The 21,385-nt window shown below is 41.3% G+C and overlaps 2 protein-coding genes across 4 annotated transcripts in view; one reads left to right on the top strand and one right to left on the bottom strand.

Annotated features, from left to right (window-relative positions):
• The window catches only part of LOC311585630 (zinc finger protein 431-like), a gene marked incomplete at both ends in the record, with an annotated part of 107,426 nt that extends 90,293 nt beyond the window's left edge, over window positions 1–17,133 (top strand). The window contains one exon of the mRNA XM_084761075.1: window positions 16,138–17,133. Within this exon, the coding sequence (XP_084617201.1) occupies window positions 16,138–16,166 (29 nt within the window). The remainder of the gene's footprint in view (window positions 1–16,137) is intronic.
• The window catches only part of LOC311585615 (uncharacterized protein), a 167,198-nt gene extending 147,948 nt beyond the window's left edge, over window positions 1–19,250 (bottom strand). Inside the window, exons 1-4 of one of the 3 annotated variants that reach the window (XM_084761029.1) lie at window positions 19,039–19,250; window positions 6,444–6,570; window positions 6,206–6,250; window positions 2,447–5,044 (exon numbers count right to left, since the gene is read on the bottom strand). In XM_084761029.1, coding sequence (XP_084617155.1) covers window positions 4,011–5,044; window positions 6,206–6,250; window positions 6,444–6,570; window positions 19,039–19,134 — 1,302 coding nt within the window. In that variant the 5' untranslated portion in view covers window positions 19,135–19,250 and the 3' untranslated portion in view covers window positions 2,447–4,010. Of the gene's footprint in view, window positions 1–2,446; window positions 5,045–6,205; window positions 6,251–6,443; window positions 6,571–19,038 lie in introns of those variants that run through there. The other 2 variants (XM_084761030.1, XM_084761026.1) reach the window with 2 other exon arrangements.
• Window positions 19,251–21,385: the final 2,135 nt, after the last annotated feature.

Raw genomic sequence — 21,385 nt, 5'->3', positions numbered from 1 at the left:
AATTTTCTAGAGCAGTGAGCACTGCAATGATCTCCACTTGTTGAGTAGAAATCTGTGGTGACCTTTTCATAATTGGGGGATCTACCTTTAACGTATATTGATGAAGTTCTATTTGAGGATCCATCAGTAAAAAAACCGAAAGGGCTCCTGTTATAGGATCCTTTGTTATTTGTGAAGGAAAGATCATGTCTGTCTCTTCCGCAGATTTTAATATAGGATGCTTAAGTATATTTAAATTTTGTTTGACCCATATACTATGATAGAGCAATTCCCAATTGTCACATATTTGTAAAGGTATCCAACTGTTCATTATAAGGAATAATTTTTTTTTTTTGCATTTCTTTTCCAAATAACTCTCGAGATCTTAATCTTCATTTTATAATTAACTGGCTACACATATATGGATAGGAAGAAACCATTTTTACTTGTATATGAGACAAATGAATACACTCTAAAATCCCATCTTGTCAGAGGCAGACAGTAGGCATATAGTTAGTTTTTAATATAATGAGAGACCAAGGCTTAGTATATAATTACTTTGTTGCCCTTTGGCGTCCTGCATCCTTTGTTTTATTAGTTCTACTTGTTGTAAGTCTTCTTGAATTAACTGCCTGGGAGATCTTGGATCTGCATCTCCTTTCAGAATTTCAAACAAATGATGCAATTGTCCAGTAGTTATTTTTAAGTAGGGTCTAATCCAATTTATATTTCCCAATAATTTTTGAAAATCATTAAGTGTTTTAAATTTATCAATCCAAAGTTGTAACTTTTGTGACATAATAAAGTTGTCACAGATAGTATTCTCCCAAGTAACTAATTGGTCTATGATGCTGTGTTTCGTCAGGGGCAATAACCAATCCACACTGAGTTAAAGACTCAACCATACCTTTAAGAATGAATTTAGTCAATTCTTTTGTCTTTTCTGTTATAAGGATATCATCCATATAATGCAAAATACAAGTCTCCAAATATTTGCATCTAACAGATTTTAATGCTTGGTCCGCAAATTTCTGACAGAGAGTGGGACTATTTTTCATTCCCTGAGGCAAGACTTTTCACTGATCTCTTCGATAAGGTCTCTGGAAGTTACCTGAAGGTATGCTAAATATAAATTTATGAGAATCTTCAGGATGTAATTTAATAGTGAAAAAACAATCTTTTAGATCTACAACAATAGTATAATAACCTTCAGAATAGCTACAGGAGAAGGGAGGACAGGTTGAAAGGCCTCCATATCACACATAGTCTTATTTACAGCTCTTAAACCTTGTAAAAACCTCCATTTCCCTGATTTTTTCTTAATAACAAATACTGGAGTATTCCATGGACTATTTGATTCTTCTATATGTCCTGCATTGAATTGTTTTTTAACAAGTTGCTCTAATGCCTGTATTTTTCCTTGTGTTAGAAGCCACTGATTAACCCAAACAGGCTACTACTTCAGTAGACCCAAAGTCCTCTTTGCTGTGTCTTGCTTTAAAGTTGGATCAGGCAGTTGAACATAGGGAGCAACAGAATCTGAGCCACCAGCTGATTTTTGTGTAATTGTACAGTTTCCTTAAAAGGCCTAATCATAATTTTTATTTTCCCCTGGAAGTCAGAGTCAATTACTCCCGGGGGACTTCAAAGTTTTTCTTACAGTTTGAACTTCTTCCAATTATAAGACTGAAAGTACCTGAAAGCAATGGCCCATTAAATCTTGTCTCTACCAATTGTATTTCCTCATAAAGAGAAAGCAGATAATCTTTGTCTATTGCAAGATCTAACCTTAAATTTCCAGGTGTTGGTCTTGGCAGATCTAAGATGTTAAATTCAGGGGCGAGAGGATTTAAGTTACTTTGTTCTTCCTCTTTATGCCCTCTTTTTACTTCAGGGATGAGGGCTTGCCCCTGGAGGCTAAACTTCATTATTAGAGGTCGGCCTTTCCCTGGTGCAGACACAACTAATGTGATCCTGCTGACCACAAGAAAAGTACACAAATTTTTGGTTGTTACCTCCTTTTAAGTTCTGAACCATAGATGCAAAATCTTGCAAAGCTACAGCGTAGGTCATACCCTGAACCACCACTGGTGCAGCATCCATACATGCTTTAATGTAATCTTGCCTAGTCCCTGTTTTTCTAATTGGTCTGATTAGTTTCTGGCAGAGAGTATATGACTCTATACTGCCAGGAACATGCCCCTGTTCTTGGACTGTGAATGCCCCTTGATTCTTACCTACTCGCCTTCTTTGCTGCTGAGGAGTCTGCAGCACTCTGGCAAGGTTCTATTCTTGTGTGAAAAAGTATATAAGAAAGAGGAGAGAAAGCTTACCTTACTTCGAGCCCCATGAGTTGGGTGCCACCTGTCACAGACCGTCTCAGTTGGGCATAGGTTCTTGGGAACAGGAATTCTCAAAGCGTCGGTGCACAAGAATTTGGTGAAGTGACAAACAGACAAACTCATGAGAGAGTTTACATCTGAGTGTATTGTGTAGACAAATAGTCTAGAATTTTATACACATTTTTTTTTTAAAGAGAGTGTTCTGTGGCTACATTTTTCCATGGAGTAGATTCAAGGAAATCAGTGAGCAATCAGACATACACAATGCAAGTACAAAATAAAAAGTAATAGTGTTGTCATAATTTGAATTACAACTTTAAATGAAACAATACAGGGTACAGAATACACACTAAAGTCATCATTACTTTTGAGTTATTGACTTGGTATCAATATACATGTGTCTCCTTTGTCAAGGGTCAATGTTCTCTCACAAACAGAACTTATGTCTAACACCTGTGTGTCAAGATAGTTTTTTCTTTAGTTCTTCTTTCTAATTCTGAGTATCACTATCTGGAGCATTTTGAAATACTTCATTTCTTTGTAAGCCATAATATAAATTCTTAATCAATGATTAATTCTTAACCATGTTTCTTCTAATAAATGGATCAAAACTTATGGTAAACTCCAAGGCTGAACAGTCCCTGGCTGCAGTCCCAAGTTAAGGGTGTCTCATAACAATGTTGTCATGCCTTGAAAGTCCTGATATAAGAGTAAAGTTTTAAAAAAGAATAAAAACAAAATATTCCAACACATTGAAAAAGAAAAGAGCTACAATCAGTTACTCCTGACAGGAACATCAGACCCATTCCAAGAGCTCTCCCTGGACAGGGGTCGTCGCCTCGGGTTGTACAGTAACATTTGTCACACAGACGCCATTAGAGGGGTCATGACAACCTTGGGTCCAGGTAAGTGAGAAGCAAGCTGAGAGATCTCCAATCTGAAAGCCTCTTACATGCCCAACTGCCTTCCTTGGCATAGTGGACAATGGTGGTTTTGGTCCAAGCCTGACTCACTTTTGCTGATTTGCTGTCTTTGTCCCAAGTGGGCCAGGCTGGCAGGGAGCCAGTGGAAAGAGAGCCACACCCAAAGCTACTCAGATACCCCACTGGCTTCATTTGCTTATTTTCTGTGTGTCCTGGATGGGCCAGTATAGAGAAGAGGATGTGGAGAGAGGTTCAAGCCTAAAGCTGCTCGTGTGTCCCACAGTCCTCCTCAGGGAGGTGGGTAATGTGGGGTGCAGCCCATGCCCACCTCATCTCTGCTGTTAACTGTCTGTGTCCTAGACAGGCCATGCATTTGAGGAGTGGGCAGAGAGTGATCCAAGCCTGAAGCTTCAACATATTAAATGCACTTATTGTTTATTTGCAATATATTGTCATAACTCAAGATAACTGTCATTCAAAAGTTTTACCACATTGCTTACATTCATAGCATTTCTCTGCAGTATATGTTTTTTATGTATTACAATATTACCATGATATACAAAGGTCTTTCCACACTGGTTACATTCATAGGGTATCTCTCCAGCATGTATGCTTTTATGTATTAGGAGACAGAGTGTTACAAGCAAAAGCATTATGACATTAGTAATATTCATAATGTTTGAATGAAAGCATAAATTTTTTCATGCCTTTGAAGAAAACTGTGCTGTGCAAAGGCTTTACCACACGAATTACGTTCATAAAGTTTCTATCTCGTATGAATTCTTCCATGCCTTTGAAGAAGACTGTACTTAGAAAAGACTTTACCACATTGATTACATTCATAAAGTTTCTCTCCTGTATGAATTTTTTCATGCATTTGAAGAAGACTGGCCTGAGAAAAGGCTTTACCGCATTGATTACATTCATAAGGTTTCTCTCTGGTATGAATTCGCTTATGCATTTGAAGATGACTGTGCTGTGCAAAGGCCTTACCACATTGATTACATTCATAAGGTTTCTCTCCTGTATGAATTCTCTCATGCATTTGAAGAGAACTGTTCTGTGTAAAGGCTTTACCACATTGATTACATTCATAAGGTTTCTCTCCTGTGTGAATTCTTTCATGCATTCGAAGAGAACTGTGCCATGCAAAGGCTTTACCACACTGATTACATTCGTAAGGTTTCTCTCCTGTATGAATTCTTTCATGCATTTGAAGATAACTATGCCGTGCAAAGGCTTTACCACATTGATTACATTCATAAGGTTTCTCTCCTGTATGAAGTCTTTCATGCATCTGAAGATGACTGTGCCATGCAAAGGCTTTACCACATTGATTACATTCATAACGTTTCCCTCTTATATGAATTCCCTTATGCCTTTGAAGAGAACTGTGATCTGCAAAGTTTTTATCATATTGCCTAAATTTATAAGATTTCTCTCTTGTAAAATTTCTTTCATGCCTTTGAAGGTGACTCTGACATGCAATGGCTTTAACACACTGATCACATTCATATGGTTTCTTTCCAATACGATTTCTTTCACCCTTCTGAAGATGATCTTGACATGCACCAGTTCTACCACACTGGTTATCTTCATGGGTTATTTGTTCAGTGTGTGTGCTTTTATGTATTTGGAGACTACTGTGATGTGCAATGGCTTCACCATATTGAATGTCTTCCTTTGCTTTCTCTCCAGTATCAGTACTTTTATGCCTCTGAGGATGACTGTGATATGCAAACAATTTACCAGGTTGAGTAAATTCAGAGGGTTTTTTCTCCACTGTGACTTCTTTCATTCCTGCAATGATAATTGGCACAAGTGAAAACATTAACACATTCATTACACTGATGAATGTTTTCATCTGTATGATTTAATTTTACATTTTAGTCTAATTGTAAAGAAGAATAATCAGATATTATGGAATGTTCACTTTGTTTACGTTCATGGTGTTCCCATTCATTATGGGTTGTTTTGCATCCTTGAAGATAACTGTGATGGTAAGAGCATTTATTAAATTTAATACATTTACAACATCCTTCTAATATATAAGAAGATTTTTACATATTTGAAGAGAAATGGTAGAACTCACAGCTCTACCACAATGATTGCATTCATAAATTTTCCTACAGTGTGACTGATACTATATTTGCAAAGTCAACTGAGAGAAACAGAAAAAAGTCTCATTCCTATTACTAAAGAGGATTTTGTATAGCATAAGTTTTTGGATTTATTGCCAATGAAGTTGGAAAACCAATTAATTGTAAACTTGTATTTAATTCAGAAAGTCTAGGCACAATGGGGACTACTACGTATCTCCTAATTCTTCTATGTTACAGAGGAGCACATTGCTTCTTTCAATACCTCTAAGCTCACATGGGTGGCATCCATGTGACATATGACATACTTATGTTAAGGAGAATAACAAATTAAAGGGTCCCCACTGCAGTCACACAGTTTGACGTTTGCTTTCCTTATAGACATATGGTATAAGGATTAAAGTTTCTCCACAATAACATCCTTGCCTCTCATAAACTGCCACTCACTAAACTTTGCAACATTCCTGCAGATAAGATGAGGAAAACAAGCTTTATTATGGAGTATTTGATTATTAGCTGTTTTGAACACAGACTCATTGCCTATGCAATGGGCTTCGCCTCTGCAATAGCTAAGTGATATGAGACTAAACACATTGGCAGTTGTATAGTCTAGCTCTCATGGGGCTGTGATTCAAGTGGTGATGTCTGTTAATGCATGGTTTTCTTGTCTTCTGTCGTAAAGAAATGCTTTGCAAACATAAACCAGATACTTGCCTTTGAGGTACATGGTTTTGTGAGAATTTAATAATTATCAATATACTTAAGGCAGTGCATTCTTTCACTGCTGATTTTCCATAAAACTTGCAGGACACATTAATATTTTTTAGAGACATATTTTTATCAGCTGTCATATTCTAATTACCTTCCATGTTCTTACGAATTGTATTGCAGTCTTCCCAATTGTAGCCTAAAATGTAATAGCAGAAATTGATTATTATATTTTTTGGAAATTAGGCAAAATTTAAGTTAGCATCTTCAGTAAAAATGAGAAACATCACTGATTTATTTACCTCATTCTCAATTGAACTTACAATGAATAACTGTATCAAAGAAACAGCTGTCCTTACATTTTAAAAAGAAAGAAGAAATCACTGTCTCACCTATATCAGTGAGGTTTCTATATGTCTCCAGCATCACATCTTTGTAGAGTCTCTTCTGGGAAGGATCCAGCAAAGCCCACTCTTCCAGAGTGAAGTCCACATGCACATCATGGTAGGTCACTGCATCCTATAACACCATATACATGTATGTAAGACAAAGCATGATTGTGACAACACTGTAAACGTATATGTCATTGACAATAGACTCATATAATTCTGATGCTTCTTCCACATATTTTCTGACACAGATATACGAATAATGTAATCACCAAGGCATTTCAGATAGAAGTTGAATAATGATGCTCACTTCCATCATTCCTGCACCCCTTGAACAGGATACAGCCTTGCAAGAGAAATACCCATCAACAGACATAAAGAGAGAGAGACAGAGAGACAATCAAGCAGAGCAACAGTACTGAACTCACATCACAGAAACTGTATGAGCAACTGCTAACTATAAATATGATGGGAAGGCTGTGTTTATTTTTTTATGCCTGTAATCCCAGCACTCAGGAGACAGAGGCAGGTGTAGCTCATTGAGGTGTGTGCTGGCCTGCACTATGCAATCAGCTTCAGCACAGCATGAGGTTCATATGAAGACCCTGACTTCTCTCAAAAAAAAAAAAATCAAGGGCTGGAGAAATGGCTCAGTGGTTAAGGGCACCGCCTGCTCTTCCAGAAGTCCTGAGTTCAATTCCCAGCAACCACATGGTGGCTCACAACAATCTATAATGTTATCTGATGCCCTCTTTGCAGGTAAAGCACTCATATACAATAAATAAATCTTTTTTAAAAATTAGGTAATCAAACAAAAAAGATAGAAAGAACTCAGAGGTGTTTACTGAAGTTCCTACTAGGTCACAAACATTCACCCCAGCTCTGTATTCATCTTCCAGAAATCTCAAATGTCCCAGTGTAAAATGTAACACCAATAACATCTCTCTAGTAGAAAATGCATGTTTAAACAGTTACAAATGGACAGATGGATGTATGAGCAATATAAATATTTATCATAAATAAGCCACATATGGTAAGAGACATGGTACACCAGAGCTCGTGTTGGTTCTGGGAATAATTGGAGTCCATTGCCAGTATTTAGATTAGAGGCTCACAACTATGCATTATACCATGGTCAGATATCTGAGGCCATCTTCTGACCACTATGTGCATCAGGCACACATCATGTACATATTCCTGCATACAGGCAAAATACACATTTATTTAAAAAATTCAAAACAACTGCAACAGAGAGAAAGAATGTCAGATACCTGAAATCCAATTATGTAAAAGGCGCATTTAGTATTAATGTCATAAATCATGCCATCCTGAGAAATAACATACTCCATGACACATTTCAAAATTAAAAAATGTAGATAAAAACAAATATAACAGCATATGCTTGCATATACCTACACCAATCCCATCAGCTAATAATATTAAAACAAAACAAGCCAGGCAAGTTTGGCTCACATCAAACCTCAGTACTGTGTACACAGAGTCAGATGGATCTCTAAGTTCAAGGCCTGATTGGTCTACATGTCTACTTTCTGGAGAGCAAGGGCTACACATAGAAATTTTGTCTTCAAAATAAAAAACAGAGAACAAAAAAAAAAATGTAAAAAATATCCTGCTAGCCAAACAGCATTGAACAGCTTTTACTGATCCTTATGTGATTTAGGGATAGAGTGTACAATACTCAGGGCATGACAGCACAAGATGGAAGCTGCCTGATGAGTTTCAATCACAACACAGCAGACACAAAGAACAAGAAATGGATTGAGTCTATAGACACTCACATCCCATCCCCAATAAGGAATTTAGAAAGGCTCCTCTTATAGAAGCTTCCATAAGCTCCAAAAAAGAATGCAATAAAATAAAGACATCATCCTAAGTGGGAGCTTTTAATTGAATCAACTACACTCTGACCCTGGTTACCACAGGCTCATGGTCATCCCATGATGAAAACACATTGAGTCTAGATTTGATGATCCTACTGGTCTCCAGCAGCCCGTACAGTGTTCAAATGTCCAAAGGCTCCTTTGACAGTCATGGCAATCTCCTGACTGCCACATCTTGTAAAATCAGAAAAGAAGCAATATCTTCAGAACATACAATGGCACAGAAGAGCTGTTCCCATCCCAATAAAGAACAATGCGTACACAGTGAGGGAAGACTGGACCAACAAAAGTAAACCAACAGGGCAAACACCAAATCGTGTCAGTCTGACTCAGACATATGGGGCTTCAGTTTCAAAGGGCAGAGTCAGCCCTATTCACACAAGTTCTCAAATATCCGCCAGTTTGTTTATTTCCACTCCCTACATGCATCTCTCCATGGCAGATTTCTCATAGTTTTTTAAAATCTCATTAATTTATTCAGATTACAACTCAATTACCATCCCATCCCTTGTATCCTCCCATTCCTCCCTCCATCCCACTTTCACCCTATTTCCCTCCCCTAGGTCTATGACGGAGGAGGACCTGCTCCCCCAACATATGGTCACAGGCCATCCAGTCTCACTCTGGGATCATGCCCACTCTTTCTCTGAGTGCCACCAGGCCTCCTCACCAAGGGGAGGTGGTCAAATATGGAGCACCAGAGTTCATGTCAAAGTCAATCCATCATAGTTTTGAAATCTCAATATCTTCTGCTCTCAAAATTCGACTTGGGCTTCATCCTCAAAGCTTCTTGCAATAAACTCTCTATCCTCACTGAGCATCTGATTCTCCCAAAGACAAATGGCTGAAAAAGTCCGAACTGAAACAAGTGGAAGGATCCAGGACCTTTTTTGTTTTTTCTTTTGGTGTTTTGAGACAGGGTTTCTCTACATAGCCTTAGCTATCCTGGACTCACTTTGTAGACCAGGCTTGCCTCAGACCCACAGCAATCCACCAACCTCTGCCTCCCAAGTGCTGGGATTAAAGGCATGTGACACCACATCTGGCTAATAACTTTACAATTTATATCTTCCTTGTTTCCAAAACCAGTAGAGCAAGAAGGGTCTTGTCACATGTGGGTTCTAAATTCTGATGGGCTGTACCATACGGGACCACACTTGTAGCAGATTTTATGTGAATTTCCTTTCTGGGAGTAGGAATCACTTTGTGTATCTTCCATTCATTCAAAGCTTAGAAGTAGAGAGTGATAACTTTAGGGCACCTTCTTAAGCGTCTAATACACAGCAAGGCCCTTCTCTTTAATGGTGATAATGTCCTTGAAAATCCCTGCCTCTGTCTCATCATTTGATGGCCACCTGAACCTACATACTGCTGTTTGTCTCTACAAACCACAGGCTTTGCGTTTACCTCAGCCTCTCTTGTTGCTTTTTTTCACCGTAGTCCTGAATGAGTCACTAGTAATAATAATCCAACAGATTCAAGATCCCATCTAAGAAATCAACCCATTATTTTTAAATTCTGCCTTACTCAATTCCTCAGGGCATGGGCAGAATTAGAATGTTTTGGGGCCAAAATATCACAGAAATGACAACCAGCTAAACTCTTTTCATGGAATCTATTTTCCATTGAAACCCTATGACCTCAACTTTCTACGTCCGCATTATCTCGACACTCTGCTCTCCCATGTCCTACAAGAACAGCAGACTAAGTTCTGTCTACAGCTTTCCATGCCTTTTCCATATCAAGTCTTTCTGTGTTCCACATTCCTTCAAAAGATAAGATTCCCAGGTTCTGCCCAGCATCAAAATAACTTCTTGTGTACCACTTTTGGTAATAACTTGCTCTCAGGTAATGAACAGTTTTTGTGGATGGTTTTGTGGGATCATGGGCCATGACTCTGGTAGCTTAGCACAGAGACACAGGCTAGAAAATGAAGGCAAAGACCATGGATAAACACTGTTCTGTAGCTTGTTCTCTCCTCGGTCAGCATCTCATGTTCACCTGGCCCTTTTATGCAGCCCATAGCCACTTGTTTTGGGACTTTGCCACCCTCAGGGGAAGAGTCTTCCCACGTCAATCAACAATCAACACAATTTTTCACAGATATAGCAAGCATCCAGTGTGATGGGGCATGACCTCAATTGAGGCACCCTCAGATAACAATTCATTTTGGGGGCTGGAGAGATGGCTCAGAGGTTAAGAGCACTGTCTGTTCTTCCAAAGGTCCAAGTTCAATTCCCAGCAATCACATGGTACCTCACAACCACCAGTAATGAGATCTGGTGCCTTCTTGTGGTGGGCAGGCACACATGTGTGCAGAATACTGTATAAATAATAAAATAAATCTTTAAAAAAAAAAAAAAACAACCATAGGGCTGGAGAGATGGCTCAGTGGTGAAGAGTGCCGCCTGCTCTTCCAAAGATCCTGAATTCAATTCCCAGCAACCACATGGTGGATCACAACCATCTGTAATATGATGTGATGCCCTCTTCCAGCCTACAGGTGTATTTGCAGGCAGAGCACTGTATACATAATAATAAATAAATCTTCTTTAAAAAACCATAGATGTAAAAAAAAAAAAAGTTTGCCTTGGATTGTAGAGAACTAAATCTAATTAGGACACAGAAAAAGTAATATATGAAAAAGTTTAATAACCCCAAACAAATGTGCTAATTAACTACATCAATCACTTAAGTAGCAAAAACACACACATTGATGATTATAACAACCAGAAAACACAGATTTGCCAAGAAATGAAGAAAGGCAAGTCTTTAGAATCAAGAGAGAAAACCAAAGCTGTTTCTCCAAAAGAAGTCCCCAAACCAACAAATATTAAAGGATCTCAAAGAATAATAATTTACATTTTCAGAAAACAAACAAACAAACAAAAAACAGTGAAGGGCTTCCAGACAGGGTGGCCTGAGTCACTAATCCCAGCACTCGAGCAGTCACAGGGAAGTGGATATCTGTGAGTTCAAGACCATCCTGGTCCGAAAAAGAGTCCAAGACAGCAAAGGCTACACAAAGAAATCCTGTCTGGGGGAAAAAAAGATTGTGTTTCATTCATTTTTTTCTAGGGCTATCATACTTGTTCTATATTAAACAATTTCTCCTGTAGCTCACCCTTTCTTCATGCTACTCAGGTAAGACTTATTTTGAACACCTAATCCTGCCTCTGCTGCCTAGTGCCTGGAAGACAGTTCTGCAACTCAGTTTTGGTTTTTAAAGACAGGGTACCTCTAGGCAGCCTTGGCTGTTCTAGACTCACTTTGTGGATTAGCCTGGCCTTGAACTCACAGATTTCTGCTTGCCTCTGCCTCCTGGAGGGCTGAGATTACAGGCATGTGCCACAGCACTTGGCTAGGAAGTAAGTTCTTAATGACTGGGAAACATTGGGGAATAGAAACAAATAAGAGATTAGAGCAGTGACAAATACAAAAATGAAATTTAAAAGTAACATCAACAGTTAACTTTTTAAAAAGATGAATAAAACTGCAAAATCAGATAGACTTACTGATATTGAAAACAGCAGGCCAGTCTGCGTTAGAGGGAATGATTTTAGAAAATTACAATGTCAGCTGCTGATATCTGTAACCTGACGCACAGTTGCAGCCAATAGCCTGTATCTCAAATTTCTGAGCTGATATAACTATGTCAATTAGGATTTCACATAACTGCATAGGACAGTCCCTTAATTGGAAATTCAGGGTTCACTGCCTCAAGCTAATAACCACCAATCTGATGTTTTCTCTCATATGAATGGATCAATACATCTTGAGAAATTACAAAATTACTTATCTTGTGGAAATCAGGCCCTTCTTAAAATGGTGACTCCTGCATCTGAGTGACTCTCTTAAACTTGACCCTGTGATATAGCTATTGACTACCTTGTTTCACCCTGCGGTGCACACAGTAAACTGTTCCTCCTCTTCAGGTCTGAAAGAAGAAGCCAGACACCATATGGAAACACTTTTCCCGTTACTGGAATTGACAGTTCACTACGGGACTCAAATAGATAGTTTCAAGACTCTGATGTGGTGCAGCCATTTAGTAAGGGACAGAGGACGTTTACCTAAGAGAAAAGCAAGGTCACTGCCCTGGGGAGCAGCACATTGGAATCAAGTTGATCTGAGTCAACACAGATTATCACAGAAACATTTTTCTAAAGGCATGAAATGCAGCTGTCCTAGAATTAATCTCCCGGGGGGGAGAAATCACTTCACAAACAATTAAAAGACAGATTAAGAAAAATCTCTTTAATGACAGCATGCATTCAGCTCTGGCTAATGCTCAGAGAAGAGCCAGCTGAGAACAGATTTTGCATTTCATGTTTACTGTCAGCCTAATGTCTCTTTGAGGTTCAGGACCCAGGTTATGTTTTGAGCTATTTAAATATGGACTGGAAAGGGCAAGTCTGGACATGCAGACAGATGGAAGATTTGCATAGCAAAGATGCTCCCTGAGATGTTTCTTAAGTACCCCAGTGCCCTGAAACAGCAGGTCATTATTCAGTGACAGGCTGCTAAGTGGAAGGTTCCAGAAGATGAAAAGATAGGAAAAGTAGAAGGTAGGAAGTGTAAAAGATGAGATGGGGTGGGGTGGTTTTGCACAAGTTATCTCTCATGCCATGTAAGCATCTTAGGAACAGTGTCTGATATACTACTTACAGGGGGAAAAATGGAAAGAGATGGGAGACTTCTAAGAAGTCGGTGTAAATTATCATACCATGGGCTGGGCGTCGTGGCGCACGCCTTTAATCCCAGCACTCCAGAGGCAGAGGCAGGCAGATCGCTGGGAGTTCGAGACCAGCCTTGTCTACAAAGTGAGTCTAGGACAGCCAAGGCTACATAGAGAGACCATGTCTCGAAAACCAAAACAAAAAACAAAATAAAAAAAATCATACACTAGAACAAACTCAGGAGAAGTCTAATAAAGCAATGCTGCTCAAGGGGATCATAGAGTATTTTGAGGACATTACTGACCAAGACAATAGTGGCCTTGGAACTGACAAACAAAAGACTGAATAGTGGGAAGAGTTTGGTTTTCAGGACATGAAAGAAGGCCATGGCCCCAGAACAATACAAGCTCGCCAATACATGTTCCTGAGCTCTACTTTATTCTTAATACGCCAGGGGTCTTGGGGATAGATCCCAATGCCTAGACAACAGGCCATTTCTGGTTCTCCAAAGCATGTTCCTGTAGTCCTGGGTTTGAGAAAGATCTAGGCCATTCTCCATACATGTGGGCCTCTGAGAAAGCCTTCCTAGATTAAGTCAACCATCAATACAATGATGTTTTTCCTCTCTCTCTCTCTCTCTCTCTCTCTCTCTCTCTCTCTCTCTCTCTGTGTGTGTGTGTGTGTGTGTGTGTGTGTGTGTGTCCCTCTCTCTTTCTCTGTCTCTCACTCTCTCTCCTTGTTTTTTGTTTGTTTGTTTGTTTTTCAAGACATAGTTTCCATGTGTCTCCTTGGCTATCCTAAACTTGCTTTGAAGGCCAGGTTGGCCTTGAACTCACAGTGATCTGCCTGCCTTTACCTCCCTGAGTGCTGGGAATATAGACATGTGCCAAGACACCTGGCAAGTTTTTCCTTTTCAAAGTGTTGTCACCCAAAGTAGTCTTGCCCATGTGGCAGAACTATGCTTCTTTCAAGAAGAAAACTGAACTTTTATAGCATGCCAGGCCTTAATGTTGGTTGTGACCCTGCACTGCCCATATTGATCAGCTTGGTAGAGGACAGTTGTGTTGTTTTTTATTTGAAGATAAATACAGCTACAGAAATTAGAGATGCCCTATGTCCTCAGGAGGCAAAAGCAGGCAGATCACTGTCAGTTCGAGGCCAGCCCATTTTACAAAACGAGTCCAGGACAGCCAAGGCTAACACAGAGAGTCCCGATCTTGACAAAACAAAAAATAAAAAAGCAATAACCAGAAAGGGGATAACAATTGAGATGTAACCAGAATAAATTAATTAAATAAATTTATAAAAAGTAAAAAATAAAGAAAAGTGAGGTGATAACAACTGAGATGTGATCTGAATAAATTAATTAAATTTAAAAAAAGAAAGAAAATGGGGATTACAAATTTCCTGATAAGTCTTCTGATTCACCTATACATTTTGCCATGACTAACAAAAAATACATTAGGATGCCTAATAATGGTTTGGCTTTTATTTAAGCAAGTCAAAAAGTGGGGAAAATACAGTTTAACCCGTACAAATGTTTGGAAGCAAAGTCATTAAAACATACATCTGAAAAAAAAAATACAGCTTGTAGTATAGCAGTGCCTCACTTGCTCCCTGTCCAGCTGGAGGGGAAAGATTAGCCTTGTCTTCAATCCCCATTGTGCTACATGTAAGCTGAATGCTTTAGGGAATCTATTGTGTGGCCTTGCATGGGCCCCAACAAAATATCATTTCTACTAAATCAAGGCCTTTCCCACTACCAACACCTCCTTCCAGAAATCACCCCTCACTCTGGAGTCTCTGGCTTCATCCAGTTGGACAATGAGTCTGAGTTCACATCTCAAGTTTCCCAGACCTTACCCTCTACATTCCTTGGTATTTTCATATTCCGTTCTACCCACAGTTCTCAGGAAAGACAGAACCAACTAAACGGTCTTTTAAAAAAATATCCTTATTAAACTGTCACAGGAACTTCACCTTGACTGGGTGACATTCCTGCCACTAGCTCTATTCAGGCTGAGGGCTCTTCCTAAAAAACCTGTTTCTATTTCACCCTTTGAGCTCATTTCAGGACAACCAGTCCTAACACCTATTTTTTTTCACTTAAATCAGCACCCCTCCCTGACCATGTGCTCACCCCCCTTACTCTGTCATCTCTGCTCCCTAATATGAGACTTCACTGACCACCATCTACCCAACCCCCGTCCCTCTCCTGTCAACACTGGAGATCATCAGGTCCTTTGTCTCCTCCAGACCAATGTCCCTCAGCTCTTACCACTAAATAGCAGAGCCCTTCAAAGTAAGTCTTCTGACTCCCACAGCTGCAGACCTGGAAGGCTTCCCTCACCTCTGTAACCTCAGGCCTTTTAACTCACCTCTTCAAGATAATGCCCCTTCCTACCTACCAACTCCAACAGGGCCCTGCTCCCTTAAGCTCCAAGAGGAAGGCTGAGCCCAACCACCTTGCCTCCTACTCTGGGAAAGTGAGGCTTCACTCCAGCAGCCATGGTCAACTCTACTCTATTGGATACATAGTTTCCCTCCTCCCCCTCTGGTCTGTTCTTGTACAGGGTAACCCTTATATTTCAAGATTCAAAGATTCAAGGTTCAAGAAACCCTCATTTGTTCATAACAGTCTCTCTGAGTAGAGTAGGGAAATTGCTCTATGGCTGGGTATCAGAAACCAAGTGAATTCGCCATTACCCCCATATCCAGCCCTCCTCTCTTATTTGATAGAATTGTTAGCTTCCTCTTTTACCAAACAGAAAGTCTTTGCAGGGAAGGACTGGACACTTACAGGGGCTGCCCCTATTGGTCATGACAGATCCACACACAGAGAAAACCTCCTTCACCTCTACAGAAAGAGCCTCGTCTTTTACATGTAGGACCAATGGGACACCAGGTAGAAAACATGCATCACTGGTAAACTCTCCTGCCGAAAACACCGGAACTTCCAATATGTACAATTCATATACAGAGAAAATATATCCCAATGACCCAATCCTTTAACATACAAGAGGTGGAGAAAGTGATTAAACCTCCTCCAAGGTCACTGCCTCTCTGACTTCCCCTACCCTAAACAACACAGACTTGTCATTTCCTCTCTCACTTCAGGTTCTGACCTTGGCCTACAAGTTTCTTAACGTTACCCAGCCTGGCTGCTTGGCAGATTGCTGGCTCTGTGTACCTCCTGGGAACAGCTCAGAACTGCCACTGACAGTGTCCCCAGTCACCCTGCTAAGTAACTGCACCTTGCCATTCACCAAGTGCCCTAAATCCGGCATTGCTACAACCCCTACCCTTTTCTCTACACCATCTTTGGCTTGGAAAGTTGTTTCAAGGCCTTTGGGACATGTTCTGTAGGAAAGTTAAGTTCCCTAGACAGCAACAAAACAAGAATCCGCCATAGCTCATTTCAGCCCCAATGCCCTACGGCTCACAGCACCTCGATTCTTCCTGGCACTCAGGTGGATCATCGTCCACCTGCTGGTCCATCAGGAACTTGAACTCTGCTGCTTCTCTTCTCCACGTTGGGCGTGACACATGAGAAGAACCTTTACCCATCCACGCTGTGGATTCAGTAGCTGCCCATCTTAATAAGTGGGCAGTTCAAGTTATGTCCTCCTTGCTGTTGCGGTAATTACTGCCTGTATCGGAGCTGAGACAACAGGAATGGTACTTCACTAACTTTATGTTGTCAGCTTTCTCCTCAGATTATTCAGGACCTCCAACAAGTGGCTCACACAATATTAACTCTTCAGGGTCAAATTGACTCTATGGTAGTGGTGGTTCCCAAATCGACGAGGACTAGACCTCCTATGGCTGAAAAGGGAGATCTTTGTCTCTTTCCCCCAAGAGACATGCTGTTTTTATGTCAACCAGTCAGGTACAGTACAAGATAAGGCACCACAATTTGAGGCAACCAAAGCAAAGGGAACTGCTGGCGGCTTCTAACCCCCGGAACGCTGAGATTCCGCAGGAAGTGCATTTCATCCTTCCTGACCCGCACTCTGCTCATTTCCCTGATCTTACTGTTTGCATTCTGCTGTAGTAACTTCTTCTCTACATGCCTCCAACAGCAAATGCGAAAGGTCTCTAACCAAACCTTTAATCAGTTACCTTCACAGAGTCATCAGCCCCTGGTCCCAGATCAGCTACATCCTGAGAGACAACACTTCTCATCAGCAGGAATCTGCCTGATGAAAAAAATCATCCATTATCCCCCCCCCCCCCCCCCCCCCCCCCCGTCTTCACCATCAGCCCCTTTCTGGTTCCTCATTTCCTTTTATAGTAACTGCAAGTGAGGAATGCATGCAACAACACAAGCACCCCAGCAGTCCTGAAGACCTGCAGTGAGGACACAGCTACCCTGGAAAGAAGTCCCCTAAGCCATGAGTGTACTTTTGGCCCCTTTTTGTTTGTTTGTTTGTTTGTTTGTTTGTTTGTTTGATTTTTGTTTTGTTTTTTGAGACAGGGTTTCTCTGGGTAGCCTTGGCAGTCCTACACTCACTTTATAGATCAGGCTGGCCTTGCTTGAACCCACAGCGATCCATCTGCCTCTGGCTCTCGAGTGCTGGGATTAAAGGCGTGCGCCACCACACCTGCCTCCTTTTGCCTATCTTTGGGGTCCTCTTTTTTTTTTTTTTTTTTTTTTTTTTTTTTTTGTATACAGTGCACATTAAGTAGATCATGTTATAGATGGCTGTGAGCCTCTATGTGGTTGCTGGGAATTGAACTCAGGATCTATGGAAGAGTAGACGGTGGCCTTAACCACTGAGTCATCTCTCCAGCCCCTCTTTTGGGTCATCTTATAAAGAGAATTCCTTCCATTTGCAGCATCTCTCTGGCCCTCGTGTGTCTCCAGAGACAGTCTCTGTATCCCCCTCACCAATAAAACCACTTTCATGAATCTGCCATATGGCCTGATTTCTGAATTCGTCATTCAGCTCCACCATACAAATCCTAATACCTGAGAGTAAACCCAGGCTTTCTGCGTATTAGGTAGGTGCTGTCCCACCAAACTATAGTCCCACACCTTCACAGGAATTTTATAAACAATTTCAAGTAAATACAATTGAGTTATGCTATGTAAGCTTTTTAAGAAAAGCATCTTGTATACCTCTTAAAGGGGATAACTGGGGGGGGGGGGAAGGGGAGACATTTATGACGTCAGGAGAAACTCTGCTACAACACAAGAGGAGTCCAATGAAACAATCTGCAGAAGGGAACACAGGGCATCTCCGGTGCATCACTGGTCAAGCCCACAGAGCCCTTGGGACTGAGAACCAGAGCTCTAGGTAGTGACAAGACTTGGGTCCTCAGGAGCTGAAGCAACACCTCCCCAAAGGTCCTGGCCTCAACTTTACCAGCTCTCCCAAGCATTGGCCCTGGCTGTAGAGGAGTTCTGCTTTATTCTGAATACTTGAGCAGCTAGTTAGAGGCGTGTCCTTTGCATGAAAATGGGCCTAGTGGCTGGTCATAGTAAGGGGTGACTCCTTTGCCATGGTTTAGAGCCAAATGTCTGGACAATCCTAGTGAGCAAGCATATATGTTCCAGCATCCTAACCTCTAACAGGCTGGGTGAGCATACTACTTATCTGTGGGGTATTTTGGAGGCAGTCCTCCCTCACCTAAATCCTACTTGGTGTCTCTTACTGTTTTCTAAGCATGGGCAAATGCTTTCCATCATCAATTCTACGTTCTCCATCACAGCTTAACACTGCAGTGCTCCTAAATGCATGTGATGGCTTTTACAACCTCCACAAAACCAACTCCAAATGGATCTTACACCTCAATGTTAAAGTCTAAGGGCAGAACTTGTAAAAGATCTTAGAGAAACAAAGGATCTCCGAGTTTGGCATCCTGCCTAGCATGTTTCTATACCCCAGGCCTGAGCTAAAATCTTTGCCCAAATGCAGCCCCCATACCGAAGTAATTCAAAGGCCACAGCCAGGTCCAAGGAGTAACTAGGACCACAAGGGACCTCACAGGTGGCCCAATCTGGCCTATGCTTACCACACAACCCCAGGGAGGAAGCACCACACCACACCAGCGGCTGCTGCTCACCTTCCTGCTCTTCCCCGTGGTGGGCAGCGACCCTGAGTTCGCCATGCCGCAACTTCGGAGCTTGCCTGAGCTTCCTTCACAGCGCCCAGCAGCAGTGCTCAGAGCACAGCACACCCACCCATTCAACACAGCTCAGCTTTCCAGCTGAACCTGCAGCTCAGAGCCCGGCAGAACTTGCTCGAGCTTCCTCACAACAGTCAGCAGCAGAGCTCAGAGCACAGCACAGCAAACTTCTCAAGCCGGCTCAGCTTCTGAGCTGAACCTGCAGCAGGGCTCCGAGAAGAACCCGCCTCCGCGTTTGACTGGCAGGTCTAACTGGAGGCCCTGATTGGCCAGTTCATCGTAAATGACATAAATGCTTCCTTTAGGGCTAGAGTGTGCTGCAGGGACGCAGAACCGCGGTTCCTGGCCCCAGGCTTCCTATCCAGGGACAAGCCTTTTCCAGAAGTGCAGAGGTTTGCGTTTCAGTAGCACTGCCCTCCAATAGCCTTAACGTCGTCTTTCGGACTAGCCTAGGGAGGACCCACCACTTGAGCTTCCTCCGCTCAGCCACAGGCTCCTCCCTCCTGTTTGGGCACAGAGACCCTGACTTCACTGTGTCACAGCACCCAGCAGGCACCTCCCCTTCTTCCTCCTGTACCTAGGTGGGTAACTTGCAGAGCCCATTACTCAATTGGCAGTGAAATTATCAATCTGTCCCACAATTAAAGAGAGATTTTAGGAGACACGACTTCTGTTTTGTTTCTTCACGCTGGGTTCAGGTAAACTCCTGCAGCATGTTACCTGGAAGGAATCAGGCAACCCTGAGAGAAGAGGGAAACCTAGCATCCTCTGTAGGGCACTGTTAGCTGCAGCTCTTCCTCAGTGAGAAAGTGAAAAACAAATTCATGGCTGTGTTAGTCAAGGTTCCCCAGGTGAATACAGCTGATAGAATGAGCCGCTCTGTGTATGTGGAAAGGGGGTTTCCGTCTCACTGGCTGTGGTCCACTAGTCCAACAGTGGCTGACTAACAATGGAAAGTTGAGGAATCCAGTAGACGTTCAGTCCGTGTGTCTGGATGTGTCCGTTGGTCTTCAGTAGATAGCAGAATCCCAAAGAAGAAGCCGCTAATGTCAGTAAGAGATGAACTTACTAGCCAGAGCTAGGACAAGCAGACAAAGTGAAAGAACTGTCGTTTGCAATGTCCTTCATGTATGTAGGATGCCACCAGAAGCTATGGCCTAGATTAAAGGTGAATTTTATCACCTCAAGAGATCCAGATTAAACAAGAGTTTCCCTACTCCAAATGCTGTGTTTAAGGAAAATTTCCCACATTATCCAACTATTTGGGCTTAGTTAATTCCAGATGTATTGTTGAAGCTGGGCATCGTAGTGCATTTCTTTAATCCCAGCACTTGGAGCACAGGGGCGTGGTGATCACTGTGGATTTGAGGAAATACTGTGCTACATAGTAAACACACACACACACACATTGAAAGAGAAGAAAAAAATAAATAACAGATAAAAAGGGGCATTGGAGAATAGGGCCATATAATACCTCTTAATGTCATTTCAGATGTCTTCCACCAGTGCCTATACATACAATCATTTGCAAAAGTGAATATTGCCAAGTGTGGTAGCGCATGCTACTAATCCCAGAACTTTGGAATCAAAGCCATGTTCTTGAATTTGAGGTCATGCTGATTACACAGTCAATTCCATAGTGTCACACCACTCCAGTGGACATTTAAAACGTTTCAAAAGGTGACTGTTGTTGTCGTGTCTCAAAGCAGAAAGCAACCATTAAACTATTATAAGGTAAAAAATATACATATATTTTAGCCAGCCTTGATGGCATATGCCTTTAATCCCAGCATTAGGGTGAAAGAGGCAGGTGGATCGCTGTGAGTTCAAGGCCAACCTGGCCCACAAAGAGAGTCAGGGACAGTCAAGGCTAACACAGAGAAATTCTGTCTTAAAAAAAAAAAAACAAAAAAAATTTTTTTTTCTGCCTGGGCCGAACTTGAAATCTCCTCTGAAGTAGGAAAGAGAAGACCAGTTTAAAACCCGGGTACCTCTAGTCTGAGGTACTTAGCAAGTGATTACAGATTTTTTTTTTTTTACAGTTAGTAATTTAGTTAACTATCAGCCAGTTCTCAGAGCGTGAACAATGGAAACAATTTATGTTATGTAATTATCAAGATTACAGGAAAAAACAAGTCAATAAACAAGTTGTACTTTATCTTGGGACATTATTACAAAAATTATATTGGGGACATTGTAGAAATAAATCAAAATTTAACATTATGTTAATTAG

This window comes from Acomys minous, assembly GCF_964271855.1.
Source record: "Acomys minous genome assembly, chromosome: 16".
Taxonomy (NCBI): domain Eukaryota; kingdom Metazoa; phylum Chordata; class Mammalia; order Rodentia; family Muridae; genus Acomys; species Acomys minous.
This window is presented reverse-complemented; position numbering and strand designations above follow the sequence as displayed.